Source organism: Chroicocephalus ridibundus, chromosome 1, assembly GCF_963924245.1.
Source record: "Chroicocephalus ridibundus chromosome 1, bChrRid1.1, whole genome shotgun sequence".
In the NCBI taxonomy this organism is placed as follows: domain Eukaryota; kingdom Metazoa; phylum Chordata; class Aves; order Charadriiformes; family Laridae; genus Chroicocephalus; species Chroicocephalus ridibundus.
The window spans coordinates 166655941-166675215 of record NC_086284.1 but is presented as its reverse complement, the minus strand read 5'-3'; the positions used below and the strand labels follow the sequence as shown (position 1 = coordinate 166675215).

General features: G+C 39.6%; 1 protein-coding gene and 1 long non-coding RNA gene across 10 annotated transcripts in view; one reads left to right on the top strand and one right to left on the bottom strand.

The window, feature by feature from the left end:
* The first annotated feature begins 1377 nt into the window (after positions 1-1377).
* The window catches only part of ATF7IP (activating transcription factor 7 interacting protein), a 109738-nt gene continuing 91840 nt past the window's right edge, over positions 1378-19275 (top strand). For 2 of the 8 annotated variants that reach the window (XM_063322600.1, XM_063322598.1), the window contains exon 1: positions 1396-4536. In XM_063322600.1, coding sequence (XP_063178670.1) covers positions 4268-4536 — 269 coding nt within the window. In that variant the 5' untranslated portion in view covers positions 1396-4267. Of the gene's footprint in view, positions 4537-19275 lie in introns of all 8 variants that reach the window. The other 6 variants (XM_063322592.1, XM_063322593.1, XM_063322591.1 and 3 more) reach the window with 6 other exon arrangements.
* LOC134509921 (uncharacterized) lies at positions 4436-19014 on the bottom strand. 2 transcript variants are annotated; one of them, XR_010069449.1, is made up of 5 exons: positions 18775-19014; positions 18366-18556; positions 16447-16576; positions 10272-10464; positions 4436-4728 (listed from the first exon to the last, which is right to left on the bottom strand). It is a non-coding gene; the product is annotated as an uncharacterized LOC134509921 (long non-coding RNA). The 2 variants fall into 2 exon arrangements; XR_010069448.1 differs by lacking the exon at positions 16447-16576 and having other exon boundaries at positions 4493-4728.

The following is a 19275-nucleotide window of genomic DNA, read 5'->3' as shown; positions in this document are numbered from 1 at the left end:
GGGAAATATTCAAGGTGTTAAGTCTCATTTTTCTAAAATAGTTTGACACACAGAAAGAAGGATCATGTGATCAGGTTACTAGTGACATGTCATTAGTAGGCTGGGAGCTGTCCTATGACAGTTACCTGGAAATAAGAAAATGAAATGTTATATGTATACCTCAAGCCTTAATTTCATAACATCAGGAAGAAATTCTCTGTTTGTTGCACATAAAATATATATTTTTATTTTTTTTTTAATTTCTGTAAAGTGCATTGGAATCTATTGGTTTTTTTCTGTGTCTGTCATTACAATGCCTGAACACATTAGCAGAGGCCTCAGACAAGAAAGTGAACTACGTGGAAATCTGCTTTTCTGTGGTGTTACAACTTCGGTATCTTGTGAATTTAATTCCAGTGTAGCATTCGCTTTAGACATCACTTTCACAGCAAAAAAAAATAAATTTTACAAATAAAGAAAAGCTGCTGCAGTCATATTTTCTTAACAATTTTTTGTTTTAACTTTCTTCTTGCAAAGAGTCTGAGCAATATAAACTGATACCATTGCTTTTTCAAATTTATGACCAGACTGACTTTGGCACAAGCAGTTGACAGAAATCCGGACTTTCACTTCCTCAAATTTCCAACCTGATAATTCAAATATGGTCATTGCTCTTCAAATTTTAGCATTTTAGTCTACTGTTTATACTGGTATCTAAAATGCTATAGCAGGGCATTTACTTGCTGTAACAGCTACATTAATAGAACTTTGGAGTGAACTAACACAACTGTGGAGTACACGAATAAAGTAAATAAAATGCAGGTTGTTTTTTTTTTTGCTTTTAAGGCTGAATGGGGATAGTGCTCAAGAAAGAAGTTGAAAAAAGAATGCTGGCATTACAAAAATATTATGGGGTGTATTCTTTAGTTTTTCTATAAACCCATTTTTAAGCAACAATAATAATAAATCATCTGATAGGTATTTGTATGATAGAAAATGGCTGTGATACCATGATGAACATATTAACATAATTTGTGCTACGTAAAACAAGAATGAAAATAAAATTTCCATTTAAAAATTATTTTGATGCTGATTTTCTGTTAATCTTTATTGTCTTTGGTGATCAACAAGTAGTTTTGAAAACAAAATTAACTGGTTTTATTTCTTTGTTTGCTTTTTAATAGTTTGTTTTGTAGCAAAGAAAGTTATTATATTCCACTTCTGTCATTGTTGTAAAGCTTTGGTGAAGAATGGGATCACATTCTGTCTTTGCAAAAAGAATTCATATACCAAGTTAAATAGAATAAGCAATTCTATGTAAAACTTTGAATGCATTTGTTTCCTGACACCTTTCAAATATGTGCTTAATTTATTAATATTTTTTTTAAAAAAAAAAAACCACAACAAAACCCCCCACAAAAAACACCTTCCTAAACAGCATTTGAAATATTTATGAGTAATTCTTAAGAAATAGCCATTGGTCTACTGGACCTTGCAGAAACTTTCCCATGCTATTCCAGTGTGAGACTTCAACGGCAACTTTCATGTTTCTGTTTCATTACAGAACTGGGTCTCTGAACTACTTCCAGAGATTTCTCAGTTTTTGTCCTCGTGAACAACGTATAAACTCTGGACAGCTGGATTCTTCAGCGTTTGAAAGAACAGTAGCATGTTTATAAGTAGACTTATAAACACTTCAGAGATTGTCAGCAATCTAGATTATCTGGGGATAGTCACAATCAACAGCATCCCCTGTCTTCTAGTAGTAGTCAATGGGTCCCCTCAGTTGCTGATTAAACTGCGTTCTATCACCAAATGGAGACAGGTATTAGGCCTGACAAATAGGATTTTATTGAAGCACTCAAATTTTCATTACTATCTTTTACTCAGAGCTCCAGAAAGATTTTTGTAATAATTTGTTTCTTGGTGCATTTCTGTATTTTCTCTTTATTTGTGAGGAAAAAAAATCAAGCTAATAGCAGTAAATTCAAACCTAAATGCAGACTTGACAAATGTATATTTTTGAGAGTGACAAAACCTTCTTCATTCTCCTTTTAGGTGCACAAAATGCACGGCAGTGGACAAAATACTATGTTGCTGTAATGGCTTCCATACTAAATTAAGTTTGGAATAACACCAATTGTTATTCAAAGAGGTGGCTGTACTAATACCCAGTCTTCTGAAAACATGCATCTCTTATCCACAAAGCATTTACTCCTGATTGAGTCTCAAAGGATGTATATGCATAACCCTGCAAAAGGACTCACCAGCAGTGAAATTTCAAGTTAAACAATAGGCATGGCTAGGAGCTGCCCACTTCTGGATAGCTGTAGCCTTTTCCTTATGAAATGCCTTGTCCTCTGTACGTAAAAGCACAGAAGACTCAACTAAAATTCAAGTCTCCCTTTTTCCAAGACAAAACATTCCAGTATTGTTCTACAGCTCGATAAAGCTAGCTATGGCAGTTTAAGAAATTACTGTTGCAGGTGTCTGCCACGCTTTCTCTTAGAAATTGTCATGCTTGTAGCAAAGATGGCAGAGCAAGGTGTATGCTCACATTTCAGCAGTTTGAGTTCCCCGGCTAGTACAGCTGCTTAAGGCACTGTTGCAGATGTGTTTCCACAAATTTATGGGCACATATAAACATCTTCTTCCATCTCGGCTGCGCAACGGAAGCACGTATCAGGGAGGTCAAGCAAACCACTGGGAACGGCAGCATCGTAAAACACTGCCCCTCAATCCGCCAAAGCCCATCTGAGAGGACTCTTACAACAGCTGTGTCATAGGTACTGATTCACGACATACAGGAACAGAGCGTCTGCCCTGTATGCAGCTGACAAAAAACTTAACTCATATTTAGTGTACTCTTGAAGGAGATAAATCAGAATGACGTTTTTCACGCCTTCAGTAGGAAGAATGTGAACTTTATTGGCCTTAACAAGGAGGGAACGGGAGTCTCCAGTACAGAGTTAGTAGGCGTCTGGTACTTGAATCTCAGCACTAGGTGGTATATCAGCATTTTGGCCAGAAACTCTATACGTGTCTTTCCTGTACCTCTTGTGTACCTGCAGACACAGACGCCGGTCTCCGCTAGACCTGACCTGTGCCACGTGGGACAGAACCAGCTGTTGGCAATGGTCATTCCAGCCTTTGGCCACGGTACAAAGGGCACCAAGTTCTGGCTCAGATTAAAGCCAGTTCCACGGTTTTCTCCCCCTCCCTGAGGCGGAACTGGAGGGCGGGTGGGAAACAGCCACCGCACAAAACGTGGTTTTGACCTGCAGCTCACCCGGGATAAGCCGCGTGCGCACCTTAAATACGCTTAAAGCACAACCAAACATACTGTTTGGTTTCCTTGGCACTCCTGAAACCAAAACCTGGTTATTAAAAAAAACCCCAAACCTCTGTGTTTTGGCCAGGCACGGCCTATCGTCGAAAAACTTGTCAGTTACCCCACATGCAGCCCCAAACCCGTAGGAGAGGGGTGGTAAGGCAGCCGCAGCGAGCCGTGCAGGAAGCTGGATAAACGCGGGTTGGTTTTGGAGCAAAAGCGGACCTCGGGCGGCTGGCGAAGGCGTCGGCGAGGCTGCGGGGCCGGGCAGCCCTTCCTCAGATGGCCGTGGCGGGAAGCTGAGGGAGGCAGGCAGGGAAGGAAGGGCAGCCCCCGCCTTGCCCCCGGCCCCACCACAGCGCCCCCTGGCAGCGCCGGCGGCAGCGCGCCCCGCCGGCCCGGCGCGTTATGACCAATAAGCGTCCGCCACCGCCCGACAAGGGGCGGGGCCACCTGCTGGCATTTAAATACCGCGGCGGCTCATTTGCATGCTGCCAAGATGGCCGGCCCTGGGATTGGCCGGCCCCGAAGCAGCCCCCATTGCCGGCCCCTGTGCCCACGGAGGGGGCGGGGCCAGCCGGGAGAGGGGAGGGGACACGGGGCTTATTTGCATAACGGCCCGACGCGTGCGACGGCGGGAGGCGGCGTTGGTGCCTGGAGCGGGTTCCGATTTTGAATCTGCGGCGGCGGCAGCCGCGGGACAGCGGGAGCAGCGGCGGCCGCCGAGCACTGAGGCAGGAGCCGCCGTAGAACGCCGGTGCGCAGGTACCGCATCTCCCTCCTTCCCTCCCGGCCCACCGGGGTGCGCACGGCCGGGCAGCGGCAGCGCTCTCCGCGGAACGCTGCCCCGCGCGGCGGCAGCGGCAGCGCGCATGCTCCGGGGCTGCAGCTTTTGCACACGCTCCGCCGCGCGCACCCACCCCGCCAGCCAGAGCGGCGCAGCGAGGCGCGCGCTGCATGGGAGCACGTGACGCGGCTCCAGTGCAGGCGGCGGCGGCGCCGCGCATGCGCGCTGGGGTTTTGCGCCCGGAGGTGGCAGCAGGTGGGACCAGGGGTCGGCGCCGGCCTCCGACCCCGCCGGTGGAGGGACCTTCCCGCGGCGGGGTACAAGGTGGGTTTGGCGTGGGGCTGGGCCCAGCTGGGGACCCCTGGGATGACCTGAAGGCGCAGGGAGCTGGGCAACGCCAGGCGGTTGTCAGATTGCGTTCTGTCTTACGCATTGTGAGGTGAGGTGGAGGCGCCTCCTGTGCCGCACCGGGAGGGTGTTTGGGTGGGACAGGGGCGCGTCCGGCCGCTCGGTGCCTCGAAAGTGGCTTTTCCTTACTCTTTGTCCGAATTGGAGGTGGCGTGACCTGGGCGGTGCTGCATGCAACCAGCAAACGCGGCGGGTGTGGATGTCGTGTGTCACAGTGGATGGGCTGTAGAAGCAACGAGAAAACCGTTTTTCTTATTATCGCCCTCAATAGCACACTGATGAAGTTCAGATTAAAGATTTTGAAGCATATGGGCATGTTAATTTACTAGAAGCGAGGGTGTTTTTTGGGGGGGGGAAAGGCCTAGTTGTGCATTATTTACGTGATGTCGTCAGTAAACGAGGCCGGAGTGGCTACTCCAGGTTGTAGTGGATGCCCATGTCAAACAAAAAGGCAAAAATTAAGTTTTAAGAAGTATATTCCTGTAAAGAAGATACATTTGAACACATAATTTCCTTTGAGCTTAAGTGTTTAAAATAGTGAAAGTGTAGTTAAGCATTTCAGATTCTAATTCTGATATGACACTGGGGCCTGTTAGAGGTCCTCAAGCAGTTTTTTCTTTTAAGAGGTATATATATCCCTATTAGATCTAATCTTTGATAGATATCTAGTGGAAATGCCTACATTAGAATATTTTATTGCATAATAGTAATTTTGAAATAAATCTACATAATGTAATGTTGGTGTGACCCTTAACACAGATAGACTTGGATGGAAAAATCAGATGGAATTGCTGATGGAAAAGTACTCTTTTAAAATAAAGAGGTGAACAGTTCAATCATTCTTGGCAACAGTCAATGAGCTTAAAATTGCAGCCTGCATGCAATCGCAGGAAAACAACACTTGCACATCTAGAAAGCTTATTTAACATGCTGTCAAACTGGCAGAAGTAAGAGTATGTTAAATACGTTTGGTCAATATCCCTGATTATACAGCCAAATATGATATTTTTATGAATTATTTATTGGAATTTACATGTGCAAGATCAGGATAGTCTACAAGTATGCTATTTGGCTCTCTCTCGCACGTTAAACTGTATTTTGGGCCATTATTCTAGTTAATAATTATTAATATTTACTTTTAGATTTTAAAAAATACAGAGAGAATGTACTTAGCTTCTGCTTAAATCTGAAATTAATAAGTTAAATATGAACTCTGTACACAAACAATGGGTATTAATGTAAGAAATAAGTATGTTTTTCTAATTGGGTACTGTTTTGTGTAGTCCTTCAGGAAGGTACAAAGGAGAGTAATAACTTGAATATTAAGAATTCTTTGGAGGGGAAAAAAAAACCACAAAAAACCCTACTATTCGATATGTCATCTGGGGTAGGTAGTTTCTCAGTTTTCAGATCTGCGAAATGGGGCCAATGGTAGTTGTCAGGCCAATCATAAAATGAATTCACTAGTGATTGCGTAAGGACTCGTGCAATTCATGAATTGTGACAACTAAACCTACTACTTATTCCTCAGTTTTGGCAATTATGTAATTATTTTATATTCTCCAGAAGTATTAAACCAAGTTCTTAAGTATGTAAAATTCAGAAAGAAATTGTATTAATAATTTTGGATAGCAATACATTTTTTGATAAATGCCAAATAATTAAAATACAGAAAAGCTTGTTTTGTCATTGTTTACAACTGCCCATTGTGTGTTCTTTTCCAAAGAATCTCAAGAGATCTTCGTGTTCTTATCTTTATGTCTTAGTTTAGTAGACTTTTTACGTTGCTTGGAGTAAAAGGCTTGTTATCAGCTCCAACTTTGCTACCAACCGTAGGGGTGCTGAACTGATGCCTCCTGTGATAGTGTGGAACAGTGTTGTATTTTGCTGTATGAATTAATTTAACAAGACTATCTTGATTTTTGTGTGGACTTGAAACTGACCACACTTAAAAGAACTGATTCATAGAAGGATACAGTAATTATATACATCAATTGAAACAGTCATTTTGATGCTCTTATTGAGGGACCTCTTAATTCTCATTTCCTATCCATTATGAAGTCTGTTTTCAGTAAAATGCTAATCTGAATAGATATGCATGCGTGCTGTACTCTGCCATGTTTGCTGATAGCTCCTGCTTGTGCTTGTATTGTTATGCCCATTTCACATATTTAGAAGCTCAACATTAGCTGTAGTAGTTAGTTTTCCTGTAAAGGCTCCTTTAGTAATGCTTCCAGAATTTGGGGCATAAAGACAGGAAATGTGGTCTAATACAGACATATGCTTTCCCCCCAGCATGGGAGGTGGTCTCGCTAACCAAGAGACGGAAAAACCTATGAATAAAACCAGTTTCTTTTAAAATGCTGATTTTACAGAATTTGTTGCAAACAGAAATAGTTTACATGTTGAACAATTTTTAAAATCCTATTTTAATAACTGATTGCTAATTAGTAACTAAATACTTGTTTTCATTGTGTTTGATTGTGATTTTTGGGAGAAGGTATCGTCTGTAGCAGAAAAAAAATCACTTCCACAGTGCAAAAGTAACTGGCTAAACCAGATATTCTATTTTCCTTCCAAAACAGGAAAACAGTCTAATTTCTCCCCATCTAGGTTTTTTTTTAATAGTATAATTATTAATTAGGCTTATTTGGGCTTATTGTCAGGAAGTGTATTTAGGCTAAAAATCTCAAGGTTATTCATGGAATTTAGATAATAAGGCCAAAACATACTTTACTAGTATGTTGCTCTTACTTAAATAGTTTGCAAGTTTAATGCATTTTTTTCTATTTGCTCCCCACCTAGTGTTTTTCAATATTGTCTGCTAGTTATAGGTTTATGTTATGAGTTTATTTTGGAAATTACTGCAGTGACACTGATGTATATCACAGTTTTCGTAAGGGATATTAGATGAGTAAAATAAATTGCAGTTACAGAACTGATCATACGTGAATGTGGGGTTTTTGTTTGTTTGTTTTCTTTTTTGTCCCAAATATATTTTTATATAATATTTATCTTAAATGCAGTGAAATCTAAGATCGTCAATGTTTTTCAGTTAAATCTGTGGCTGGACTCATTACTTCTGTTTAGTATGTGACATTACTTTGAGAGATTTATGTACGCGCACAATGCAATTGGGAAGTCATAAACTGGTCAACACAAATGATGCTTTCATGATGTATATTCGTAACTCTGCTACTTCAGTTATACTTATTGCACTATATGCTGCACTGCATGAAAAAACACTCTCCTGTTTCCATCATGCTCTAAGAAACAATGCTCATCAAGCAGCAGTGATTTATCCAAATACAGCATGGAGAGAAAGATAAGGTGGTTGTGTGGATTTTTTTTTCTTTCTTTCTTTAGAAAAACAATTCAACCAAACAAAACCAACCAAAACAACAAAGCAAGCAAATTAAACTTGATTTTTTTTTTTGACAGCTCATTAAGAAGTAGAGAGAAAGTTAGGTTGATCGCTAAAGTAATCTCTGTAACCAGCTGTTCCTGATAAACTGGAGAGTTACAGAATGTCTTAATCTCTGAATAAAGTTTAGATGTGAATTGGGTAATACTTCATATTTAAAATTCCTGTAGGTCAGTCTTGTTTTGGATAATAAAGCCTGGTGGCTGATTCCAAAGAAGGTAGTTGTACAGTCTTCTAGCTTTTTTTCAGTCAGGAGGATCTGGCGCATAGATTTTGTCAGACTCTTGAATTCTGGTTATCTTTTTGAAAGCAAAATTTTGCAGGATGTTTTGAGATCTTAATTTTCATTTGCCTGAAGAGATTTTGTGTATTGTTTGTAGTGGATTTAGGTATCTTAGGTTTTTTGTTTCTGTGAGTTTTTGTTACTTTTTTTTCTTCCTATCTCTGTAGCAATGGGGATCAGAAAATCCTTGAGTTCACAGGCAACTTTACTTGCATATTGTGGTTTCAGTTAATATTCTAGTTCTTCTCTCTGTTCTGTCTTGACTATTTGTGTGCATATATAGACGCAAAAAAACATTGCAAAGTTGAGAGCGGAAATTCAGCTATACTTGAATTTATGTGGCTTTGTGTTCTATGTTTTTATTTGAGATCATGTTAGACAATATTAAACAAAAAACGTAATGCTATTAGTGAAGAAGAAATGCCCGCATGAAACTTAAAAAATGCATGAATAAGGTTATTAAATGACACTTAGGAATTCCACTAATAAGACAAATGTGTTTAACAAATATAAATTATCTTTTTTTGCTGAAGCAGAAAATTGCAAAACAGGTAGGTAACAAAAATGTTTAACTGTGCCACAGCCCTGCAAGTTTTAACAGAAATCTACTCGATTCTAGTATAGTAGTCCAATTTTATATGATCATTGTTTGTCAGTTGTTCTGTCCTTAGTAATTCTTGAAAGACTCGTTTGTCAGTAAATTTGACAAAGTAGCAAGTATTAAAGATAATTAATTCCTGCAAATTTTGTGAAAACAAGCAGCTGGGATGAGGAGCGGCTACCATTGTCCCCAGTGAGGGAACTTGGCAGTTACACATGGGTTTCGGGGGGATAGCTTGCCGTCAGTCAGGACATAGGTATTGTCTGTCAAAGCAGTATGGAGGCTGTCGCATCAACAGGCAGCTTAGGACTAGAAGTGTACGTGCGCTTGCTTGCCCAGTGTGGTAAGGCACCAATGATAACCTCAGGTTACTCCGATAAAGAGTAGAAAGACAGTGTTTATAAATCTGCAGGAAGTGTGGTTTCATTAGTTTCATTGCTCATTCATTATCTTGTTCAGTACCACTGGCGTATACTTTGTAAAATCGCCAGCGTATTTAACAACAAGTCTGTTCCCCCCTCCCCATTCCTCCTGCTCCCCCCCCTTTTTTTTTTAGTAATAATTCCTTGGTGGTGTAGCTGAAGGCATAATAGTAACTATATGGTATTAATAAATGCCTGATGCTTAGCTGTATGTCAGCTTCCATCATATCACTGTGGAGGAATTCATAACACTATGTATGTTATGTATGTATACTGTATAAATGCCCTTTATGTTCCTTTGGGATTTATGAATAACTTTAAATAAAAAACAAAACTAAAACCAAACACAAAAGTGATGCCCTTGAAGATGTTTAAGACGTTTTGAATGGTGCATGTTATAAATTACTAAAAACTGTACTCGTGAGTTACTCTTATGTCTTCCAGGAACAAACATCAAATCATGTAAGATCTTAGTGAACTAGATGGCTGTTTGCAAAGTATTTTTTTTTAAATTTATTTTCTAAGGTATGTAGGTAAACTAATAGAGTTTGTTAGCTGTGTGTAACTTGCATATTTTTAATCCAGGAAAAATGTTTTTCTCTTCTGAATCCAATTTCTGAAAATGCTCTTAAGTAAATTCACGTACTAAAAGCATAGGGTTTATGAATGATATGACTGTGGATTTGTCAGCTAGCTGTTAAAATCACCTGTGTATCTGCTGGGTCGTTTTGTGCTGTCCTAAGCATTATCCTCCATTTCACAATAGTGTAAAGAAATGTTATAGTAAAAAAAACCAAAAAAAACAACAAAAACAAAAAAAAAACCCAAAACAACCCAAAACAACCACCTCATGTGAAAGAAAGTTTCTTCTGCCTTTGCCTCCAACTTCCTGCAGTTTCCAGAAGGGCATTTTAAAAAGATGATGCATTCTAATTTTCTTTAAGTCTTTCAAAATGTGTTTATTAGCAGACTAGTGCATAAACATACATGCTTGCTGACTTGTCACTACACTGAAAATTTCCTTCATTGGTCTTACCGTCAAGTGGCTTGGAATTATGGCAAGACATTAGCTGCTGTGCAGACTGTGACACTCTGGACTCTAGTGTTCTCTGTCTCACGATCATCATGGACTCTTTTCTTTTCCCCAGTAGCTTAAGTAGTTTTTTATCTGCAAAGTTCTTGCAGTCCTAAGCGAGAGCGGAGATGTTTCTTGAAGTCAGCCTACTAGCCTGTGTAAATACAGAAATAAAGGAGGGTTTCAGTAGATGGTCTATTGAGACTTCAGTTCGCGTGCATACAAACAGTAGTAGTCTCTCATTGATTTTATCAGTGTAAGAACTGTTTTGGCCATTTAATGTTAACTAACATACAAAAAAGAACAACAAAAAAAGAGGGTAAATGGGAAAAGTGGATGAGATGTGGTTTGTACACAAGGAAATGTGGATGATGTGTAGCAGGCTGATTTGTAAGCATATAATTTGAGCAAAGTAAATGATTTATGCTTTGGCTGCTTTTTTACTGCCCTCGTAATGTAAAATGACATAAAATGCTATCTAAAAGTCCAGAATTTTCTGCCTCTCCTTGGTTCTTCAAGGTAGGAGCCCTAGTATAAAGTCTGACTCTATATAATGATATTTAAAAGAGGTTTGTGTGGGGTGGTACTTTATACAGGGCGACAATTAGAGAAATGAGAGGGTACCATTCTCTTGAGCTTCTTGTTTGATGTTCATGAGAAGGTTGGAAAATAGAAGTTCTGTTTTAAATTTTGACTTACGACTGAATAATTGAACTCGCTGAGACGATACTGCAGTCTGTTAGCACGTCATCAAAAGAGGGCAGAGTTAAGGTTGTTTGGAGTTTTTATTATGTATTTAAGGGAAATCTAAATATAACGGGTTAAATTTAAATCCCATTCTGAATCTGTGCCCAATTTTCTTACTTATTTTTGATTTTTAGAGAACATGCATAGATGCCACCCTAAGTAACAATAAGAAATCGGTCTCACGATAATGTAGGAATTCCACACTAGTGTAGGTTCACTTTAATATTCCCTGGACCAAAGCATTCTCAGATGAGTTATTTTACTTCTAACTTTGTGTTTAATTAAACGTCAGGTTTTATTTTAAAACTAGTTTGGTTATTATTTTTTAACATATTAACACACCTGTGTAGGTTAACCAAAGTATACTGAAGTGAACTCTTGAGTAAATGCATGTAGTTTCTGACCATTCAGCTAGACTTTTTGCAACTAGGTGTCTGTATTAACATATTGGTACCTCTGTTCATGAAGCTTTCTGACAAGGTAAGATGATTGACTGCAGCAACTGGAGTGTGACACGGGTTCTGTTTTCTCTGGCTCAGTGAAAGTGTTCTCTGAAGTGTTTTTTTGCCAAGTAGCTAAGCTTATTCAAACCTATTTAAGTCATTGAGTTTCCACATATCGAGCTCCAAGACTGAATGTTAGAGCACGCAGTGCTGTACAAGCGCAGCTCTCGGATTCCGGATTAGAACCTCCCTAAGTTTTTGTTGAAGTTCTAGGACTGGAGGTCAGAATTCACTTTCTGATGTAGGAATTTTGTAGGTGCCCTAAACATAGAATTCTATTCTATTTAAAGCATTGCTACTGTGGAAATCAAAGTGTACGTGTATTTGTCATATAAATGAAATACTAAATTTGAATTCTGAAGTGTTACAGGTTATTGTAAATCCCTCTAAACTGAAGGTGTTCTATGTATGAAGTTCAGAGTAAGCAACATGGGGGTTGGTTATGTATTTTTTGAATTTGTTGTAAACTTAATTTTTTGATTTAGTAATAGGTCTTGGTGAAGAAAATCTTCAGAGTAGCAGGTAACTTTAATTGTAATGAAGTTCTTCAGTCTTCACAAATTTGTTTTTGAGAGACTTGTCTTTTGGGCATTTGAACTTCAAGCATATTTTAATTTAGTCCTCTGAATCTGTACAGTATTATCAAAAACAATATAATCAATGTGGCTGTTCACATGTATGTAGCATGTGTTTTTTCCTGTGTTGCAAATCATACTTTTCCCTTTGTCCCTGTATTAGATACATGGGCTATTTCAACGTTTTTAAAGTTTGAAATACTAACTGGGGTGCTGATGAGTGCATCAGACAACTACTGCTGGCATGATTAATCAGTCCTGAAATATCCAGCTACAGCTGGCAACAGACATGCACGGTTATGTAAGTTTAGGCATTTTCATAAAAGAAGTAGATGGAGGGCATGTTCTCCCACTTTTGGGGGGGGGGGGGGGCTTACTGTCATGGGCTAATTTTGGATCACAAAGACTGTTTTTTTGGTAGAAGGTTAGGAATAATTTCCTTCAGGATTGCCTCATGTGCTCTTGTGGTTAGTTTGTTTTAAAAGAATCACGTTTGGATTTTGTGGAAGAGGTGTACATGATGAAGTGAGGGAGATACAGAAGACCTCCCTCCGGAACTGATCCACCATTGCCTGAACAAGAGGGTGTGATTGGCATTAATGAACAGATATTAGAAAGCAACCTGTATTAGATTTAGTTTTGCTTGTGTTAAAATTGTGTACTTGATTGACAGCCCCTCTGTCTCCCCTGTAGGTTCCCAAACCAGTTCTTTAGGAACAAACTACTCGGTATCGTTACAAGAACATCCCATCAAAATTGCTGAAGGGATTCTACATAGGTCTTTTTTTTGAAAAACTTACACAACATACTGCATCATTTATAAACAATTAGATGCTTGACTTCTGCGAGCACTGAAGTTCTGGAGTGTTCTTGGTTTTTTGCTAGCTTCCTTACTTACAAAGTGAACTTCCTTTTTTCCTCCCAAGTAAAACTGTTTTATTGTGCAACTAATATTACACAATATTTCAAAATAGGTGGTGCTGTGACAAGGTATAGATTGGTTTCTTAAGCTTTTTTCCTTTTTTTTTTTTTTAAGACTGAAATGAGGCTGCTCTTGGAAATATTCCCTAATGTTTGTCAGTCCTATGCGTGATCTGGCTCTGTATCAGTGGCTGTTAATATGCGACATGGATTCTGAACTGCCTGGAGTCGGCAGGGATTTGAAGTATGTGACACAAATCCTGGAGCACAGACCTAGCAGGGCTGCCTCTCGCTGGTTTTTGGTTTATTTTAGTTCTCTCTTCACCAGTGGTGCTCGCAGTAGCTGCAGTGTTGCAGCTGTGCATTAACCATTTCCTGCCTGTCCAAGAAGCCATTCCTCCGGCCCCCCTCTGCCTGCGCAGTTTGTTGCAGGGTGGCAAAGAGGGAGGTGCTCTGCTGTGTAAATGTGTTTATCCACTGCTGAGTTGTCACTGAGTGGCTGGTCTTGAGTGCACGCTGCAGCCATCTTAAATCACGTTTTCAGCGCAGCTGAGACAGTGGAGTTCCAAAATGGCTGACGAAGTGCTCTTCATTGCAGCAGCTCAGCTGGGCTGTATGCAAATGAGCAGAGCTGTTGCCATCACATGCTCCAGACCTTAGAGGTAAGCACCAGCTCTGCTTTGCTGAGAAACAATTTCAAATTTTGTTTAGGCAAAATTAACTAATTCTGAGCTGTATAAAATACCTTAAAACATTGTGCTTTCTTGTCACAAAATTAACTAATTCTAAACTGTATAAAATACATTAAAATATTGTCCTTTTTTGTCAACAGGAGGGTTTTTTTGGTGGGTGTTTTTTGGTTTACCCTCCCCTCTCTTACTGAATTAATTCATAGACCTCTTTCTATTCCCGGTCACAGGGTAGACTGGGTGTGACAGGAGAGGTCAAAGGTCATACCCGTATGTCTTGCTAATGGAATTCCTTCATTTTGGCTTACTTCCTTATCAGGCCAGAAGAGCTCTCACTTTATGCTGTCTTTTCTCAAAAGCTTGCCTCATGATTTAACTAAAATATAAAATAAACTCTTAATAAATTTCATTAAATTTTTGTAACCAAGTGGTTAGATTTACATTTGATTATCACATTTTTCAATGTGTAACTCTTTCCAATGGTAGATAAGAACTACAAAACTCATGTAAATACTTTGGAATAGCAATGATTATGTAAATGTTCGCTATTTTGCAGGTAGCAGTTATTTGCTACTCAAGAATAACACTACTATAAATTCTGCAGAACTACTACAAATGATAAAATGAAAGTTTCGAGGTAAAATATTCTTTTATTTCTTTTATGTAACTTAATTGAAATCTGAGTTTCAAAGTGTTGGTGGTTTCGCATGGCCTAGTCTTTTCCTGTGTGTGTTACTCATTGGTGGCTTCCTTATCTGTCATGCTCAACACTCATTAAAAGGTACTTGATAGGTGTCAGTGTCCAGGGACCTGAAGGTAGGAGAAAAGCAGTGCTCAGCTTTTTTCCATTGGGGAGGAGGAAAACAGAAAAGGAGGAGGAGAAAGATGACATTTTTCCTTGCGACTCACTCACTTGCAGGTTTTCTGTCTATCTTGAATACCTAGTTAAGGTCTGTATAAGATCATGGATATGAGGTAATTTGAGAGTAATCAGAGAGTTCTTTGAAGTTCTCCAGAAATGTATCAGGAGCAGCAGAAGAGCTGGATAACTCATCAGGATGTAGGTTATAGTATTTTCCTGTCTGAAGTTGAACTTAGTGCTTAGGATGCAAAAGTCAGTATTAAATGCCTAAAAGTTTAATCATTCCTTAATATTTTTTTGCCCATTAATTTGGTGCTTTTAGCATACTCTGTAACAAAGCACTTGGTGATTAAGTTCTCAAATACCTGTTCCCATAAATGATCTTATATAGTTAATGACAATACACTGTTCATAAAGAAACAAAGTATTGTGGGCAGATAGTGCACATCAGGTTCTCAAGAGATGTGTTTTTTCTGTGTTTACTGTGTGCATTTGATATGAAGAGGAAATTAAAAAAAAAATTAGTAAAATACAGCATTTTAAGCTGAGGTTGATAGCTGATTTCAGCTAACTGTAAATTTGTAAGTAATTGGTCACAGGATTTTCCTGATATAAGATAAAAGATCAATGACAGGAATAATGCGAATGTGTAGTCACAAGTGATAATGAAATGCAGGTAGGTAGAATTTTGTTTAGTGGATTTGATCTAAGGCAGAATTTAGTTCATAGTGGCTTTTCTTGATTGGGTAAGATAGTTAAGATCGCAAAAACATTTGGGCACTTTAAAATGTCTGAAAACTTGGACAACAAATCCTACTTAAATACATTTATCTTGATAAAATGTGAAGTTTTGCCATACGTTCACCTCATCTCGTGAATGTAGATTAATAATGTAGTGAGAATTCCTTCTTCCCATCCCCCAAACGATAATATTTCTGGTTTTCTGCAAGATACTCTGAGTCAAGTCATCCTGACCCCAGCCTTATAAATGATTACTGAGGTTTGTGTGTGTGTGTGGTTTTTAGTCGGTTATTGTTGATCAATTCCAGACGTTAGTAACTCATGTTGTTCAAAGCAAGCAGAAACAATTTGTTCTTTATAATGAGATCACCGAACTCCTACTCTGTAATCACTGAAGGGGATGAAATTTTATGCCTAAAACATACTTTACCATGCGCATCTTGTGGTGGTTTTGTTGTTGTTGGTTGGTTTTTTTTTTTGTTTGGGTTTTTTTTGGCTCTTTTTTTAAAAAAAGCATATGAAAATGTATAAAATAGTAGGTATATAAAAATCGTCAAGTGCTATTGGTTCTGTTGGTTTGGGGGTTTTTTTGCTAACCCCCTCTTCAATGGGAACATGAAAAGGAAAAATAGCGTATTTTTTGACATTCACTGTAAGGAGTGATTCTTCACATACGTAACACTTAGGTAAAATATTGTATGTTCACCCCATGTCTTTCATACAATCCTTTTTGTGCCTTTTTTTTTTTTGACTATGTTTTTTTCTGTGAGCTGAGTAAGCTTACTTCCATTTTACAGAAAAGGCAAGAGGAGATCGCCAGAGTTCAGAGGAAAGCTCTTGTCTCCATGTCTGCCCTTCCCTTTGGTTTTGGTTTACTTTGATCTCTAAACAGGTTGTTTTGAAAACAGTATCATTCTTGGAAGTGCTGTACAAAATAACTGGCCCAGCAGGGAGCTGTAGCGTTTTGTTGTAGTGAGCTGTGTGGGTGGTGTGGTTTGGGTGTTGTTGGTTGGTTGGTTGGGGTTTTTTTCAGTTGGTTTTCTTTTTTCTTTCCTGAAGCGGGTGTTGGAATGCATAAAGTTTGGTAGGTTTTGAAACCTGTGTTGCATAGGAACCATCTCTCTGTTTCCAGAAATCCAAGTACACTGTACTGCTTGCTGCACAGTAGAACCGGTAGCTGACAGCATGATCTCTTCTCTCTTCCCTCCCATAGTGTTAATACTTTGTTCTTTAGTAGTCAAAAAGAAAATAAAAAACATCTGCATGAGAACAAGGCACTTCAGCGGACTCTTAAAAAAATAAATTATGCTTTTATTAAATATATAAATTAGATATTCATGATTTGAATTAGAAATAGTTGTGCATAATGAATTAACAAACTTCAACTGAATTGATTGCTATACATTTTTAATGCGAGATGCATTGTCAGACTCTGCTCGGTGTTCTTTTGTCAGCATTTTCTCCACTTCTGAGACCTGCTGCATTCTAGAACAATTAGTTTTGTCCTGCTGATAGGGAAACCTGAAGGATAGGCTTTCCAGAAATAAATAAACTGCTTATAGGGTAGCAGTCTCAAATACGCGACTTTCAAAGAAAAATACCCAATAATCGCTTACTCTGACGAAGTGTATAGACACACTTTTTTTTTTCAATTAATTTTTTTGCAAATGGTGTATTTGATTCTACTTTATTTTCATTTGTGCTCCAACTATTTGAATAGGTTTTCGTTATTAAATCGTACTTGCTTGGAACCATTCTAACATGGCTTGATTAGTTTTTATGTGCCTCTTAAAACTCAGAATTGTCTCAGTTTGCTCAGCTGCATCTTCTATTTTGGTAGATATTTTGGGAGCAAACAATTTCAGGCAGGATTCGAAACAAACTGGAACGGAGTGCTGAATTAAGGCAATGCTGTTTAATGCATGCAAATCACTTTCAAACAGATGAGTTGTTTGGTTCCTTAGGTACTAGAAAAAAATGGTTACCAAGCATTTAGAACTGTTTCAAATCTTAAATATTTAATCATGTTGTGACTATTATTAAACAGTTAAATTGGACCTTTATTTTTAGCTGTAAATTTACTGTGTTTTTCTCAATAATGTAGTATCTTCAAAGGAATTGCAAGTAAGGCAAATGTTTGGGGTTTTTTTTCTGCATCATCTTGATTTGCAGGTTAAGATCTGCGATCTTTTCAGCGTTTGTTTAGTAAATGACAAAATTCTTCATGTAAACTTAACTGAACAAAAGGTGTTTCTTCTGAAGTTGATAAGGAGTCAAACTGAGTGTTTTGCCTTTCTAACTGAAAGGGAGTGGAACGTAGACTGTTACTGTCTGGAACTTAGATATTTTAGACGCTTTGTCACCCTTTTTCTACAGTAGAAAAGTGGACAGAACTAGTGTCAGCCTTCCTCCCGCCTCTCCCCCCTTCCCTTTCCTGCCTTCCCTGCTCCCTTTGTTGTTATGGGCTTCTGCTTGTAAAATACCTTGAAATAAACACACTGGTTAAGATAATGGGTTGATAGGCAGTTCTCTACTTCAGAAATGAACATCACTTTCTGTGCCTTCAAAGACCAATGTAAGGAGAACTTAGGAACTACCAAATTTATGGCTGCCTTAGGTGAATAATTTCTTCTGTTTCATGCTTTGGAGAAGAGATTAAGTCGGAGGGGAAGGGGGTGATTTGGACTGTGTGTGTGTTGCCTACAGAAGGCTCAGGGCCTTTTATTTTCTTTTACTCTGTTGTGGAATTTATTGTTTTGTTTTTTAGACCAAGCTCCTAGGGGCAGATTTCATCCTGGCTTTTTTAATTTTATTTTTAGACAAACTTTGTTGGTATGTTTTCATACCTAAAATTGTGTCTGAATTGGGCAAACCATTCTGTGGCAGACTGTTTTGTACTTCTCTATTCTGAGGTGAATCAGTGGCACTTAAAAGTTTGACGATGTTGTCTTTGATACGTACCAATTGAAACCATACAGCTAATACCAATTATTTCGAATGCAAACGGCTTTTATTACCTTTGGGTGTAACACCTCCACTTTGAGGTTGCTTCTGACGAGTCTAGAGTTGTGTGTGTGCTGGAGGCAGAGTCCTGTCAACTGGTTTTGAGAAGGCAAAGTCATAAAGGCTCTCACGTGTTTCCACTGATGGCGTGCGAGACGCGGGGAGAGGCAGGCAGCCATCTTGACTTCTTCTGCAGTGGCAACCCCTGGAGAACAGAATCGTAGAATGGTCTGGGTTAGAAGGGACCTTAAAGATCATCTAGTTCTAACACCCCTGCCCGGGGCAGGGACAACATAATGGAGCATGCTGCGGTTTATTCTCCCAGGTTAAACCCTTTAACCCTCAGCCCACACACCCCCCGAAAAAACAACCCCAAAAAACAAATAAATTCCCCCGTAAAGAACAGAAACAAAAAGCCCCCACCCAAATATCCCGCTTTGGAAGCGGCTAAAGCGCTCCCTGCGCTCCTTCTCCGGGCGGCCGGTCGCCTCCCCGTGTGACGGGCGGCCGTTGCTGCCGTTGGTCTGGGCCTTAGCGAGCCCCCGTGCCCTCCGTCACCCCGCTGGTGCCTTTCTATCTACTAAACCAATTGCTCCTGCTCTCCGTAAATACATTTTTTTTTTGCGTTTGAAAACGAGCTTTATCGTAGCTATTGGTGCGAGAGGGAGGGAGGGAGGGAGGCGGGGGCAGCCGAGGGGGTGTGGGTGGCTCCGCCGGAACGTTCTGGAAGGGGGGTGGTGCCTCCCCCAGACGGCAGAGGGAGGCGAGCTCGCCCTGCGGGCTGCCGGCAAGCTCTGGCTTGGATTTCCGTGAGCGGACTGGAGCCGAGAAGAGAAAATGCTCCGAATAAAGGCTCTTTATTTTGCAGTATCTGTTTTACCGCGTTGGGAATCGCGCTGTTATTCTGGTATTTTGTGTGCAAGG